We start from the raw sequence: 16,267 nt of genomic DNA on the forward strand, positions 1-16,267 counted from the left end.
AGACGTCCGGTTTTTCCCGGACATGTCCGGGTTTTTACATGTTTGTCCAGTGTCCGGGGGGATTTTTGAAAATTTGGGAAATGTCCGGGTTTTTGATGAGATTCATATATCACAGTATTTATTGAATAATTTATTAATTTGTCTCTTTATTCAGTGAATTCAGTTCAGAAAAAGTAAATACCTACTTCATGTTTTACCTAGAAATGCCTACAATTTATACATAGGTTGACAATCGTTAATCAACACTCAAGGCTCGGAAGACAATCTGAGTATAAACATGGTATAAGATCAACTCTTGGAATTAAGAATCTGATTCACAAAGATTTAACAAGCTGGGCCCGTCCCTCCGGGAATTTTTTAGCCCGTAGTTTATTCGATCGTAGTTAAAGAAAATCAGTACCTGCCTATATGTACCTAGCTAATTTGTTTAATATTTAGTTTATTATTATTATTATTATTGATTTGATTTTACTGTCATGTAATGATTGAAAATCAAGACTTGAGCCCGTTCTCCCTTTATTCCTTTAAGTCACCCATCCATTTATTCGCCTTTGTCGGCGTAGCTTAACACAGGTGACGCTAAAACCTGTCTTAAATTATCGACTGAAGTGTTATCTAAAACTTTCTCGCTTCGAGTTCATAGGTCGTCGCTACAAATTTCAAGATCAGAGCTCATTTTTGTGAGAAAATGTGAAAAAAATCCCGCAAAAATCAGTTTTTTTGGTTTTCTGGACCACATTTGCACCACCACTTTCGTGTTCCTGGTAAAAAGACCTTTAATTTGATATATGGGTAAACCAGGTTTGGATAAGTTCTTCTATGGGGACAGACCGACAGACAGACGACAACGAAGCGAATACAATAGCCCGTCCCTTATACCTTTTTTTATTACTATCGTAATAATAAAGGAAGGACGGCCTAAAAATCAAAGAAACAGATAGGTAGCTTAATCCAAGAGTTAAACTAAAACCAAGTTTAATAATTCTGGTTCTGATTTCTGCTTTGTTTATTATCCCATCAAACATAAGAAAAATTATTTAGACTGCTCAGATAAAGGGACTTTTCAGTCCTATTCGGGCAGGGGAACAAAGTATTCTATTCTATTCTATTCTATAACCAACCACAGAGGTGTAGTAGTTAGCGCGGTGAACTTCGGATTTGGAAGTTGGTGGTTCGAGTCCAAGTCTAGTCATAAGATTCATCTAGGTGTAATAACTGGGGAATGATATTTATGACGAGCATTTAACAATGCTCAACACAATGACACAATCAAAACGCCTTTTTTCTATTAAGGAGCGCGGTAGCGCTTCACTCCGCCGAGTCAAAGCAGTTTGACAGCTCTACTGAGAGAACCTACCTACTTCATGTCTTACCTAGAAATGCCTACAATTTATACATAGGTTGACAATTCGTCATGTGTATTTTACATGACTAATGATTGTCTTTAATGTTGAATTCCGATTGATTAATCCTTGGTTTAAACCTCGAGTTACATTTATTCTGCCGTGTGATCCCCAGCATAAGGTACAAGGTGAATAAACAAAACGAAGGGATAGAAGGAAAACCGAATTGAACTCTTCAACAGAATTCTCAAGGTAAAGAAATATATCAGTGACGTTACGCTTTCCATTTTGAATATGTAAGTGAATAAAACGGTGTTTCAAGTTTTACCACGTCGTTTCACCACGAACATGTGGTGAGATTTAGATCGGCGCACCGAACAGTTTTTATTTTACAACAATGAACCATCAGGATGGATTTTCCCCCCACACGTAACGTCACTGTTAGGAACAAGAGAGGGGGAATCACAATAACACACGGGTGAGCATTTTGAAATAAACCTTACAAAATAAGTATACACCTTAACTTTTACGTCTTAACACTAAAATAAATTACTTTAGAATATGAATAAACGCTCACAGAAGACAAAATCACTAACCATTCAACGAGTCGCTCTACACATGTTTTGCATGTAATTTTGATGTTCCTAATTATAATGGCCGGGTCCACAAAGTGAGTTTAAACTCCGTTTAACTCTTGGATTAAGCAATCTTATTGGTTGAAATTTTTAAAGTTTTTTTGAAATCAGCCAATCAAATAATTGCTTAATCCAAAAGTTAAACTTAAACGAAGTTTAAACTTACTTTGTGGATCCGGCCATTAGTTGACAAATTTTTGTTAGACATTAGACATCCAATATTTAACTTAGAAAACACCCACCATTAGTCAATTGAAGACCTGTTTTCTCCTTATTTTAGTATTAATTAGTACTTGACATGGTATCCCGCTTCCGAAGTTTATTATTTGTGAGTAAAGCCCGGAGCATATGCTACGATTTGTCTGATCTTCAAACTTGGTCTCACAAACTTCGTCTTTCGACAGATCGTACAAGTTTCAGGCATGAGGTCTGCGCAAAGTTACCGTGCACATGTAAGAAGGCTGTAAGATAACCGTCGTATGTATGAAAGCCAAAGTTAAACTTTAGTTTAACTTAAGACGAACAATGTTGCCAATTTCATGTCATTTCTTGAAATAACTGGCTAGATTTCATGAAATTTGGCAAGATTTTCATTTCAAGTTAAACTAAAGTTTATCTTTAGACTTCATACATAAGGCGGTAAGCATGTGGCAAGTATACCGGGATCAAGTGAAACCATGTGATGAATGGCAGTGTTCTTAAGTTCGTTTATATCTTTTTTTATGTTAGAAAGCAAAATCACTAGCTGCACCAATAGCACAAAAGCTCACGCTTTGTAAACACGAAAAAAAATGTCGAGAATTGATCACAAATGATTTATCGAACATTTCGATACTACCTATGTAATATTACAGCACGGCCAAATTACAATTCAGGCAAAATTTTAGAAATTCGTGGTTACATTACTTTGGCATTTCATGGCACATTTTTTTTCTCTTTTACTGTCCATAAAAAAGAAAAAAAATGCAATTTATAATGGCCAAGACCACAGAGTTTAATTGAACTCTAGGGTTAAGATCATATAGCTTAATCCTAAAGTTATTAAGATTGTGGCCCCCGCCAGAAATTGGTTAGAATTTATTTTCAAAACAAAACCTAATTTAATAAATTTCATTCACTTATAATGAAACAAATAAAATTATAAGCACCCTGAAAATTATAATATATTGTCTATTAAATGCAAAAATAAATAAAATATTTTAGTTAAATGAAATCACTAAGTTCGGCCATATGAAATATGCTGTATAGCGTAGCTACCGAAAATATGCGGGACCTTGTTAGGATTGCTGAGGTAAAGGAACTTCTCATTCCAACCCGGAAGAGGAACTAATAATAATAATAATAATAATAATAATAATAATAATAATAATAATAATAATAATAATAATAATAATAATAATAATACGTGAAAATCATAATAATATAAAATGTACTCGTACCTGTAATACTTCTACGAAATGAATTGTGTAAAGAAGTGAGAAATTCGGAAAAACAGAATTTAGAGGTACCTACTTCTATTCAGTTAATAAAGCCAGTCTAGTTAGCTTGGTTGGTAGTCTGCTAGGCCCCGGGTTCGCCTCCCGCCCGGACGGATACTTTCCGTTCTCAGAACGGCTGGCTTTCTCCTATCCTGTGTTCTTTCCCTCTTCGATTTTTGGGACGATAAATTAGCTTGGTTGGTAGTCTGCCTTTTCAGTGCTAGGCCCCGGGTTCGCTTTCCGCCCGGACGGATACTTTCCGTTCTCAGAACGGCTGGCTTTCTCCTATCCTGTGTTCTTTCCCTCTTCGATTTTTGGGACGATAAATCTTTGGCAGTTACACCTCTTAATAAAATAAAAATATGTAAATAGTTAATGAGTCAGTTTTAAACTCCCTGTTGAGTATATTACATGTTTTGGGATCTGAATTTATACTATTAAATCTAAAATGTACCCCCTGCCCCGTTCAAAAATTCAAGTAGGTACCTATCTATAGTTTGTAAAAGTAAGTAGCTATAGCTGTTATTTTGTTTCTTGCCAACTTGGAGTGCACTTTCTCTGAAGAGTATGAAGATTGAAGAGGTCTCATCTTCCACTTCAATCTTTATATCTCCACGTTCCCACATGCGAACTTTTCTAGTCTCTCTTGATAGTTGTATCTATTATGTAAACGTTTAATTTACATGTAATTTAGTTTCACGTTTGGAACCGCAGAAGGTAGACCTATAAGGTTGCGCCCTGGCCAATGTTGCAGAAACAACTTTGCACTCTGCAAAATTATGACGTAAGATTGCAGAAGTAAAGCGGAAAGTGTGAAGTTAAGTAGGAACAAATCATTGGAATTTCTTTAGTTATCTAATTTCTTCTTCTTAAAATTTTACTATTTCAAGAGATATTTATTCTTGGCTCTAGGGAGAAAATTAGATTATGAGCAAATTATTTACTTACCTACGGTTACCTATCTATAGTTTGTAAAAGTAGGTACCTATAGATATTATTTTGTTTCTTGCCAACTTGGAGTGCACTTTCTCTGAAGAGTATGAAGATTGAAGAGGTCTCATCTTCCACTTCAATCTTTATATCTCCACGTTCCCACATGCGAACTTTTCTAGTCTCTCTTGATAGTTGTATCTATTATGTAAACGTTTAATTTACATGTAATTTAGTTTCACGTTTGGAACCGCAGAAGGTAGACCTATAAGGTTGCGCCCTGGCCAATGTTGCAGAAACAACTTTGCACTCTGCATTTTGCAAAATTATGACGTAAGATTGCAGAAGTAAAGTGGAAAGTGTGAAGTTACTTTCAGGAACAGATCATTGGAATTTCTTTAGTTATCTATTTTCTTCCTCTTAAAATTTTACTATTTCAAGAGATATTTATTCTTGGCTCTAGGGAGAAAATTAGATTATGAGCAAATTATTTACTTACCTACGGTCTTTCTTTTTTATTCAAAGTCTACAGACCGAGTGACAGATTTTGTGAAAAAGAAAGTAACTACCTACTTAATAAAAAGAAAGTCCCTTATTTCTTACTGAAGTGGTTTCCTACTTTGACTTTTCGAATTTTCACAAAGACTGTCATTCTGTCTATCATTGAGAAATTCAATGTTACTTAGCTTAAGTCTATTAAAATTAACATAAATCAAATGAACTGAAAACTTTTCAGTTAACTAAAAAACAGTTATGTGTAAAATTCATTGCATATGATTGATTAACAGTCAGTAAAACAAAATCTTTTCGTTTAAAAATTCCTAGGTAACTATTTAATTTATTCAAAAAATTCAGATTTTTTTTTTCTCTCTTCTAAAATATATTTACCTCTTACCTACCCATTTTAATAGTAGTTGTGTATTGACTCGTAAGATGTTAAGTCCTTTTCTTGAGTACAATAGCCAAACCTTTTTCAAGTCCCTCTTTATAATTCACTATGAATAGGGTCTGGCAATTGTAAAGGTCCTTTTTGATTAAATAACAAGAAACATTTTACACCTTATTAAGTTAATAATTTGGTTATGTACCATTAACAATTTAACAAGATTCTGCAAAGGATTTTTTTTCTCCTTTTTTAGAAAATAGGGAGATTTTTTTCAATAAATATGAGAATTGGATAGATGTCTACAATACCACCGTCCTCTATTGTATTTTTCAAGTACATGTTTCTTTTCTGTTAATTTTCGGGTCCATGACTTCTTACCTTGTTCCTTTTTTTATGAATGAAATTTTTACTACAATTCACCCATATCAAATAGAGACTAATGAATGCCAAATTATTTTTACTCTGCTTTACTTCGGTAAGTGCTACTCACAAATTTGGGACGTTTTTTTTTCTGTTCTCGTTAAAATTTGCCATCGCAACGTAATCATAGCTCGTAAATTTGAACGGATCTCTCTATTCTTTCTCCAAAATTTTGAGTACTTTAAATTTCAATTTATTTTTGTACGGCTCTTTGTTTCAGGTGGATATTATTTATGGAAGCTAAATCCTCTTAACTGTATCGGACTTACAACCTGGCAGTAATATTTACTTTTCCAGGAAACAAAAGTCCTTGTAGAAAATATGGTTTTGTGTTGTATTCTAAATACAAGCGTGTGCCGTTCTGGATGTTACAATAAGGGAAGAAGAAGAGAAAGGAGAAGAAGAAGGAGGAGGAGGAGAAAAAGAGGAAGAAGAGAAACTAATCCTTCTAAATAACGTCAAACATCTTGGTGTCCAAACGAAGTGAATCCTAGAGAAAAAGAGGAAGAAGAGAAACTAATCCTTCTAAATAACGTCAAACATCTTGGTGTCCAAACGAAGTGAATCCTAAGTTTGACTCAACGATGTTTTTTTTCAGGTAGTCTGTCGATTTCACCAAAAATCTCGAACGCTGCGGTTATTCCGATTTTGATGAACTTTAGAAAATAATGTTAATTGAATACAGGGAATTTGTTAATTAAACAGGAAACTTGAAAAATTGAGGTCCGATTAGACCTTTTATATTTTTTTCTCTCACAGACTAAGGATTTATGATAAACAAGAAGTGAATATTATTTCATGTCCTGATGGCTTTTTTTTTATTTTAAGTCTACTCGTACAATGGGACGGATGGACCTTAGGAGTCGTACTGGAAAACAAACGGGTTTATTTTAATCAATAATTTTCTCCTAAGAAGTTAATGTACGTTAGGTACATCGACTGAAAACCCATTGTATACTGTTAACTGGTTAACTCTTCATTTAGCCTCAGTGGTCTAGTGGGTATCACACTCGGCTCCGGGAATCGATTTTTTTTCTGCTTTGTGCTTAAAGTTCAGGGTGCACTCAGCCTTGTGAGGACAACTGAGTAGCCACTTAATCGAGAGCCTCGAACCTGTAACTCCTTGACTGTAAGTCGGACAATCTTAAAAGTTGCACCATTCGATTCCTCGTCAAAAACACAAGAGAGAATGCTCAGTGAGCCAGGAAAGTGTACTGGGGACTTTTGTGGGGTGAAAAAATGATTTTACGGGTTTATTTCCCATGGGGCACTTTTAGGTTAAACACCCTGTATAGACTAGAGACTCTCTAAGATTCTGTAGACTAGACACTATAGAGTCATTTTCATAGGTTTGGTTTTGCAGGCGACTACACACGCTACTAAAATTCCCGCGTCTGCGTGTCCAATGTGAGGATTGAAATATTCAATTTATCTAGTCCTACTATTCGGGCAGGACGAACAAAGTATATAATCTTATATTATAAGAATTATCGAAATATGAAAATTGATTGCAAAGGAGGCACTTAGTAATGCTGTGATATCCACAAAAAGTTGTGAAAAGACTTTGCTTTAACACAAATAAATTCACGAAAAGTACGGATTCGTTCTTGGAACAGGACCGCCGGGAAAGAAGGCTTACCTATTAAACTCATCGGGAGAGGTCCACATAGGACGTGACAACAGTTGGGGTAAACAGCTATCAATATGGCCAAAAAAAAAACTATATGGGCAAATAAATCATTTTGAAAACTAAAATAAACATGACTAACGGAACGTAAAGCCCGGCACACACTACCGACCTGTTTCCCAATTTGGCGGTTCAATAGATCGTTGCGAGTGAAACAATTTTCTTTTATTTTTATTATTATTATTTTGTCTTTTTCTTCTTCTAAGATTTTACCTACCTCGGAACCGCTTTCGCATTACTTCAAGGCACATTCTTTTACATCCATGCCTATCCAAGAACGGAAAAGTTTGGTTAGAAAATTTCCGCCCTGGCCAGGATTCGAACCGAGCACCTCCGGGTTGAGAGTCAGTGCTCTTGACCACTCGGCCACAGAGGTGCGTCGTACGCGATGTTTGCGCAAAATACACTCGTTTGGACTTGTTATTTGTGGAAATATCGCGTACACACGATTTTATCAGAGAACAAGTTGGGAAATATATCCCAGCGTGTGAACAGGGCTTAATCTCCGGGTTAAAAGTCAGTGCTCTTGACCACTCGGCCACAAAGGTGTGTCGTACGCGATGTTTGCGCAAAATACACTCGTTTGACTTGTTATTTGTGGAAATATCGCGTACACACGATTTTATCAGAGAACAAGTTGGGAAATATATCCCAGCGTGTGAACAGGGCTTAAGAGCTAAAAACATGGATGATACAATAAAATGTTATCATCACCAAGTTTCTGTTCTTTGAGAAGTAATATCTTTTATCAATTATCACGGGATTCAGTAAATTTATAAACATACTATAAAGCTATGTAAAGTTGGTGTCAACAAAGATATGGGTAGAGATAAGAGAATTCATTTGAAATTTTCTATGCTTATTTTAAACAATCAGAAAAGAGTCTTATGTGTTAAATTTAGAGGCTATAAGTATCAGCCACTTGTAGAACTAACAGAATAATAATTATGATGATTAAATTCTTGGTGTTTTAAACTGATCCTTATTTTCTTTTAAACCATGAGAAGTCACATTTGCACGCATTTCGAAGGAAAGGCTTATCCCTTCTTTTAAATAAATGTGTTTATATTGGGCTAAATATTTATACGATATTTAGGATTTAACACGTTGAGAAAGAATTTTTCGATTGATCTACGATCAATTATTTGTAGATCAATCATTTTTCGATTATGCTGTTTATCTTAGGATTTAACACGTTGAGAAAGAATTTTTCGATTGATCTACGATCAATTATTTGTAGATCAATCATTTTTCGATTATGCTGTTTATAATTATAAGAATAATAGCAAATAAGAATGTAAAGAAAGAAATACGATAATTTAGATTAACGTCATTTCACAGTTCATTATATGAAAAACAAGTCACAGAAAATTTCAGTATTTATTTCGGAAAACATTTGTCCATATTAATTGTTATAAATTGTTTTTATTCTTTATTAAATCAATTTGACTATTATGAGTACCGATAGAGGAAGAAGTCGACTCTTCCAAAGAGTCCAAGTCTAAAGCTGTGTCTATCATAGTTGTATCGTGAAGCAGTTTCAACCTACTGGCACTCAAATGAACGAGACAATTACTATTGTTTAGATTAGAATCATTACATCTATCATAGTTGTATCGTGAAGCAGTTTCAACCTACTGGCACTCAAATGAACAAGACAATTACTATTGTTTAGATTAGGGTGTTGTTACTGCTAGGATTTGAATTTATGTGAGGGGCAATAACAACTTCATCTAAATCTAAGTCAATATCAATATTATATACATCGGTGAATCATTACTTGAATTAATTGTATTATTAAAGTTGTTACTGTTGGTATTGCTAGGGGTGTTGTTGTTACTGCTAGGATTTGAATTTATGTGAGGGGCAATAACAACTTCATCTAAATCTAAGTCAATATCAATATTATATACATCGGTAAATGATTTCTTCTTAATTTTTACAGTTTCGTTTACATTGTGTATTTGGTTTTGATGAAGGTTTTTGTTGTTTGAAGTGTTGAATGAGACTTCAGTTGTGTTTGTTGATGTGGAGAGACGACTGTCGTTAATATTTGACGATGATGGATTTCCTCGAGTATCTGAAAGAATGGAAATCACGTGTCACAGGTGGGAAATATAAAACAAAACAAAGTAATTCACTTGAATTCTTATAGGTGGAAGTATCCTTGTCTTTATATCAAAATGAAACTCTGATTATCAAAATACACTCTGTTAGGAACAAGTTCAGTTAAACCCAGAAGCAATATTATGGAGCAAAATCCTTTAAAACAAAATTTATCCCTTACACTGACCAACCCCACGCCCCAAACACACTTTGTTAGGCGATAGATAAAAACATACCATACCACAAATTATGTTTATTCATTTCCCATGGCCTCTTCACAAATCCTGCAGCTTGCGAGAGAAAGGAAACAAGAGACATGATTAAAATATAAACTCAGACACTAAAAAAACACACCAAAAAGATGAGGATAGAGTCAAATTTTGAAGGAATTTTTGAAAGGCCTAACTCTGCCTAAACTCAAAAAAGCCCGAGCAAAAAGAGCCCAAGTTCAGTATTTCAGCTTCACTGTTTGTCCACGAATGACGATCTCTTTTGTTCTAGGTGGGGGTCTGAATGTGGGAGAATCGAGATTGACATTTTTCAATTCTGAAACAAGAAGAAAGAGGAAGAATAATTTGGTGTAGGCTGAAAAATACAGAAAACCATGTGTCCATTTCTGAAAGGACATATATTATTTAGGTGAGAGACAAAATCTGGGAGATTAAAATCTTACACCACATTTTATTAGCAAATTCTTGTTCATAAATGAAGGGCCCATAGGAGGCATGGACTAACTTCTGCTCTTCTTCTTGACCCCTCAAATATGGCCCTAAGAGAATATTTTCCTAGCCTTGTAATACTCTGCTCAAAACATCGAGAGATGATGAAAAAGGTTTAGTTTTTCAACCAAACCATCAGGACAATCAATGTATATTCTAGTCCACTTAGTAAGGACATACTTACCTATTTGTGTTTCTATGAAAGCAGCCTCATCTGACGTAGCTCTAGGAATGACACCAGGGTCACTGAAACTGGTTCTAAACAAGGCTCCCAGAACGAAAAGAAATGTTATAACACCAACAACAGGGATCCAAGGTGAAACACGAGTAGCTAAGAATGGGCAGCTGTGAAAACCAAAAAATCAAATTAATAGTTCTATTCTCCAAGTACATTTATTCAAATTTAGACAAGAAGATACAAAAGCTTGGCAATATTTCTCTAGTCCATAGTAAAATAATAATTATTATCAAGGTAATTGAAAAAAAAGTACAAAAAATAAATCAGGTACCTATGTAAAGCTCAAGAGTTCAAGTCACTCGCAGATAGAGACTTTAGTCTAGACTTTAGAGTCTAGGTTCAATAGAGTACCTACCTACTTCATACACCATAACTTTTGCAAAAGAGTTTTTTTTTTTTTTTATGGGTCTGGTAGAAAAATACCTATAAAAGTTAATACAGTTAAAACTCGAATTGTGAGATAACGGTGCTGGTACAAATTATGGGACAAAGTGGGTTTGATGGAACAAAATGGGTACTAAATGATGGGCTTTGGTACAAATTCCCAGCAAAAGTTGTGGTGCTAACTTCACGCACCTGAGGATAGAGTCAAATTTTGAAGGAATTTTTGAAAGGCCTAACTCTGCCTAAACTCAAAAAAGCCCGAGCAAAAAGAGCCCAAGTTCTTTTTGAGTAAAACTGAGAAAATAATGAACTAAATAATACTCATTATATGGGGTTTTACAAATATTTTCCCCCAGATGGGGGAAAAAAATGGCAGATAGTTTTGGCCATGTATTTTATTTAGGAAAAAAAAGATTGTGTTTAGATGTGAAATGATAACGGTACTCGGTTGAATAGAGAATCTATTGAAAACTTACCACTCATATGTGAAAGCCCTATGGACTCAGCTCCCATAGGATAATGTACAGTAGGCACTGTGCTTTTACTCTGCTTTACTTCAGTAAGTGCTACTCACAAATTTGGGACGTTTTTTTCTGTTCTCGTTAAAATTTGCCATCGCAACGTAATCATAGCTCGTAAATTTGAACGGATCTCTCTATTCTTTCTCCAAAATTCCTCTGCACCAAAAATTTCAGCAAAGTAGACCTAATGAAATTTACCCACTGCATTGATTTGACTCAAATGTAATTTTATTGTTACATACTCTTATTTAATGACTCACTTTTTTCTAGTACAATGATTATCTTGATGTTGGAAACTGCTGCTTATAAAAAAGTCAGGATAAAGTGTAACTCAGGAAGCAGTCATAACTTTTGGGAAAAAAAGATTTTAGGTAATTAGGTAGAAGTAGGTGTCATCTTAAATCTTTAAAGTTTATGTATTCTCTAAGGATTATCCGGGGCTTGCGAAATCTTTCAGCCATTTTTCTGTTTTCCTTTGCAAATCTTAATACTTCATCTCACGAAAAGTCAGAATTAGAGCACCAAAAGGACCTAGTTGGTACCTCTATGTAGATTAGAATCGAATATCTTTCACAATAACCTCCAGAACTAGTTCTTCGGTCGGCTTTGGTACTCTCTAATACAGTTACAGCTGCAGATCAAGAATTGAGTAGGATCAAGGTTCTTTCCCCATACTACTAAGGGAGACAAACATTACAATATTTGTCTTGGTTTAGGTTTTTTTTTATTTATTTATTTATGTTTGTTTTTTTCTAATCTTTAAATTAATGAGCACAGTGAGTCAGACACTGGGCAACTGGGGACACTTGGTAATTCTTGTTTGTTCTCCCAAACAAGTTTTAATGTGGTCTTTACTATTTAATCTTATCTCCACTACTTAATGACATAAAACTTCTGGAAATCCTCCAAACAGAGACTGATATGGAAAATATATTTTCTCATCAGACATAATAATGATGCTTATACCTACCCACTAAAAGCTTGAAATCTCCCTGATTCTAGGGGTTCTATACAAAAGTGAAGAAAAATTCATCATTCTCTTCCTAAATAACTGATCACAGGCAATGGAAATAATTCTAGCCTAGGTTTTAACAAGTAGCTTTTATAGTAAGAGCATCAATGAGTTCAAATAATGAAGTAGTTTGCATTGAGTTACTTGATCTAATCTTTCTGCATATAATATGCATACTGTGAGGATTTAATGAAAGCAAGGATTTTATTATCTACTTCCACAATAAACTTGATACCTAGACTAGACAAGACCTTGGAAGAAATCTATTTATTTCTTCCTTGATATTGGTTGAACAAATGATTTATTTTGATCATGTAAAATGGTGTACCCAAGCACTTACTTATTCATTATTTTGTGGGTACCTTCCTAATTAATTAGGTATGCTCATGATGTAATTAATCATACTAATGGTCCTTTATGTGTAAATCAGTACAAACCCAAAGCAATATTTCCTATTTGATTGATAACAGTGACTCATGGAAAGGTCAAATATAGGTTCTTAGGATTTAATTTAATAGTAATAGGACATTTGAATCATGTTTTACACAAACATGTGAAATGACGGCCAAGAGATGTAACGTTAACAAGATCAAGTCTATTACGTGAGGGACCAAAGTACAAGAAAATGTTCTAATCTCTAGATTTTTGGAGTCAAGGAGAATACAATTGAGCAATTGAATGGATGAAGGAATTATTTATAATCCCATCATTTGCATATTGAGAGCAGGGAACAGTTATCATGGTGTTGTTTACATTTGACTAACTGTTCTCAGTGATGTAATAATGTTATTGACATCAGATTATTTGGAACATTGAACATTAGGTAATCTAGATGTACTTACTCGAAAATGAAAAATAAAGTTGTAGTACCCACGATAAGAAATACATTAACATAAAATACAGCAGCACTGGGGCCCAGGTCAGATCATTTGAAACATTTAACATTAGGTAATCCAGATGTACTTACTCGAAAATGAAAAATAAAGTTGTAGTACCCACGATAAGAAATACATTAACATAAAATACAGCAGCACTGGGGCCCATCATAACCCGACCATCGCAGCAAAACTGATTTCTGCCAGGGAATTGCTCCCATTTTTTCGTCACATGTGACATATCGTAAATACATTGAGTTTAGGAAAGAATATATTTTCTCAACTTCTATTCTAAACACTTCAGTTTAATACACAAGTTAAATAAAAATTAAAAATAAAAAAAACTTTTCAACTTTTCCTTTGAAAAAATCTGTGTTGTTCAGTTGTTCTGTTTATTAAATTATTTTTTTCACATCGAATGATTAGTTACAATTTCAAAATACACAAGTTAAATAAAAATTAAAAATCAAAAAAACTTTGCAACTTTTCCTTTGAAAAAATCTGTGTTGTTCAGTTGTTCTGTTTATTAAATTATTTTTTTCACATCGAATGATTAGTTACAATTTCACTCGCTAGAGTTTGAACACTACAAAAAATTTCTCGTCGCGGAACTGATAAAAGATTTTTCTCAAAGGTTTTTTACTTGCCCGATAGATAGCGCTGCTAGTATCATATTAGAGCTGATCCTGGTGGATGTGTCACTTTATCCAAAAATCTAAATAGCAGGAAGGTGGCTGTTAAGCATTTCTCTCTGGATGTAGCAAAATAACACAAAATCAGAACTTGACCAAATGACTTTCTTCTGAATTACTTATTTCGCTGCTGAAATTCAAAGGATAGGTATGTTGGCAGGTGGGCCAATAAATGGTACGTTTTTTAGGTGGGCGAATAAATGGTACACTTACCCTAGGTTGCTAGGTATGAATAAACAGAAACCTTCAATTATTATTCTGTCCCACTTGTTGACAACTTCGTCCTTTATTATTCCATTCTATTCATGATATCGTACTCGAATTTTCAACCATGTCTGGGATTTTCTATTTAAATTTTAATCAGTTCATTTTCTTCCGAACATCCTCTTCACGTGTCAAGAGACTTCTGAGAAAATAGTAATTAGGTAGAAGTAGGTGTCATCTTAAATCTGTTTATGTATTCTCTAAGGATTATCCGGGGCTTGCGAAATTTTCAGCCATTTTTCTGTTTTCCTTTGCAAATCTTAATACTTCATCTCACGAAAAGTCAGAATTAGAGCACCAAAAGAACCTAGTTGGTACCTCTATGTAGATTAGAATCGAATATCTTTCACAATAACCTCCAGAACTAGTTCTTCGGTCGGCTTTGGTACTCTCAAAGGTAAAGGTGGCACATTTTGTCCAAGTGAGTACTCTTTAATAGTATTATAATTGCTTTTGTATACAAGCAATGAATGGGTTTATACCGGGTGGGTTAACAAAAATTAAACATCACATTTTTAAACCGAACTTCCATTTTTAAACCGAACCTTCATCTGGATCACCCTTTAGGACAAACACCCACACAGCTATTGATCGACGAGATGAATCTATATTGTCGAGGCAATGTGGACGGTTTCAGTCGACGTCCGTCGAATCCGTCGATCGACTATCTGTGGACACTGCTTTACCTCTCACTAGAACTTCTGAAGATTGTGGTTATGGGATAGGCTAGGCTTGGATTGATTTTCTCTCTTTCCATTCCTAGCATATCCCAGTAGTCCCAGTACATTACTCTTCTCAGGGTCGTCGCACATTGAAAGGGTATTAGTCGCTCTTTTAGTCGCCTGAAAAACCAAACCTATCTATGAAAACGATAGAGAGTCACCGAATACAACGACACCCTGTATGATACTGTTTAGGTGAGATTAGTCATTTCAATACATTAAACAATTTTTTTTGGTACACCCGGACCGGATGTACAAATTAGTAACACAATCTTCATTTCATTCAAAAGTCAGGTACCTCATATGAATTTGAACTGGGCTGATTCTCGTTTCTATAGTGGTGAGAAAAGAAGGTCCAGTTTTCATTCATTCGATGTTTTTCATGAATGAAAATGATTTAGCGCTAAGTTTGTCATGTGAGTATGCCTCTCTAAGTATTTTTTTCGCTTGAGTAGTTTGGACCGATTTTGATTCCCATTCTCACTGTCGTAAAATCAATCTAGTTAGAACAAGGTACAAATGAAATAGGTAGGTATGTGCATTTTTATGACTAATTGGGGGCGATTTATACAATGTTAGAAATAGATAGAATTGAACAGAAGTAGCATTAGATTCGAGTTGAGAAGACCAACCTCTGTCGTGTTGTCGTTTAGTGGTTAGTGCGGTGGATTTCGGATCCGAAGGTTCATGGTTCGAGTCAAATTCAAGTCATGAAATTAACCTTCTGAGATTTTCGTAGACCGTTCGTCTGGGCGTTTCTGGTGGCTGAGGGTTGAACTGTCAGTCAATCTGAATAGAACACTTCAGATTCTGGAGAGCATAAAGTGAATGGATTGCAGCTGATTTTTTAGTACCTAAGTGTGTATCCATTTCGTGTGCATAATAGGCCCTAATTTGGAGTCACCATAAGGGTCACAAAAACATAACTTATATAACTATATTTAAATATTAATTTAATAAAAGCTGTTAAAAAATCTGCTATTTTGTTGCCACTAAAAAAAAAAAAAAAAAAAAAAAAAAAAAAATTTTTATCTACGGATGTTGGCCCCGGGTGTCAATGTTCCAGCCACCTTAAAAACAACGAAGTTAATTTCTAGTTATGAGTATTTTGGGATTTGGTAGAAATTCAAAAATGTCGTTTCTTGTTTCTTTACCCGAATCCGTAGTAAGGAGACATGTAACTGAGAAGCATCACATTCTCCAGTAAAGTACCTAGAAAAAAACCGTAACACCTATGCTTATAGGATAATCAATTGACAATGACGAGGGTCTTGATGCCGAACGTCTTAAAATGTGACCGTTCCAGATTTTTACATTTTATAGAGACTCTGTGTGGATGTGAACTATATTTTGAC

The 16,267-nt window shown here is 34.6% G+C and overlaps 1 protein-coding gene across 1 annotated transcript; it reads right to left on the minus strand.

Moving 5' to 3' along the window:
- Positions 1-8,627: 8,627 nt before the first annotated feature.
- On the minus strand, positions 8,628-13,621 carry LOC103509533 (palmitoyltransferase app-like). The gene is made up of 5 exons (XM_008474157.3): positions 13,327-13,621; positions 10,389-10,549; positions 9,936-10,031; positions 9,335-9,459; positions 8,628-9,013 (listed from the first exon to the last, which is right to left on the minus strand). The coding sequence occupies exons 1-5, from the start codon at positions 13,473-13,475 to the stop codon at positions 8,792-8,794; spliced, it is 753 nt and encodes a 250-aa protein (XP_008472379.2). The 5' UTR covers positions 13,476-13,621; the 3' UTR covers positions 8,628-8,791.
- Between the last annotated feature and the right edge of the window lie 2,646 nt (positions 13,622-16,267).

Source organism: Diaphorina citri, unplaced genomic scaffold (assembly GCF_000475195.1).
Source record: "Diaphorina citri unplaced genomic scaffold, Diaci psyllid genome assembly version 1.1 scaffold507, whole genome shotgun sequence".
Taxonomy (NCBI): Eukaryota; Metazoa; Arthropoda; class Insecta; order Hemiptera; family Psyllidae; genus Diaphorina; species Diaphorina citri.

What these genes read in the sequence shown, in the direction of transcription:
- LOC103509533 (XM_008474157.3), bottom strand. Translation starts at nt 13,475, where the DNA reads ATGTCACATGTGACGAAAAAATGGGAGCAATTCCCTGGCAGAAATCAG. An exon ending in TTTCATAGAAACACAAATAG is followed by an intron (nt 10,032 to 10,388) that starts GTAAGTATGTCC and finishes TTCTTGTTTCAG; the next exon opens with AATTGAAAAATGTCAATCTC. An exon ending in AACAGTGAAGCTGAAATACT is followed by an intron (nt 9,460 to 9,935) that starts GAACTTGGGCTC and finishes CCATTCTTTCAG; the next exon opens with ATACTCGAGGAAATCCATCA.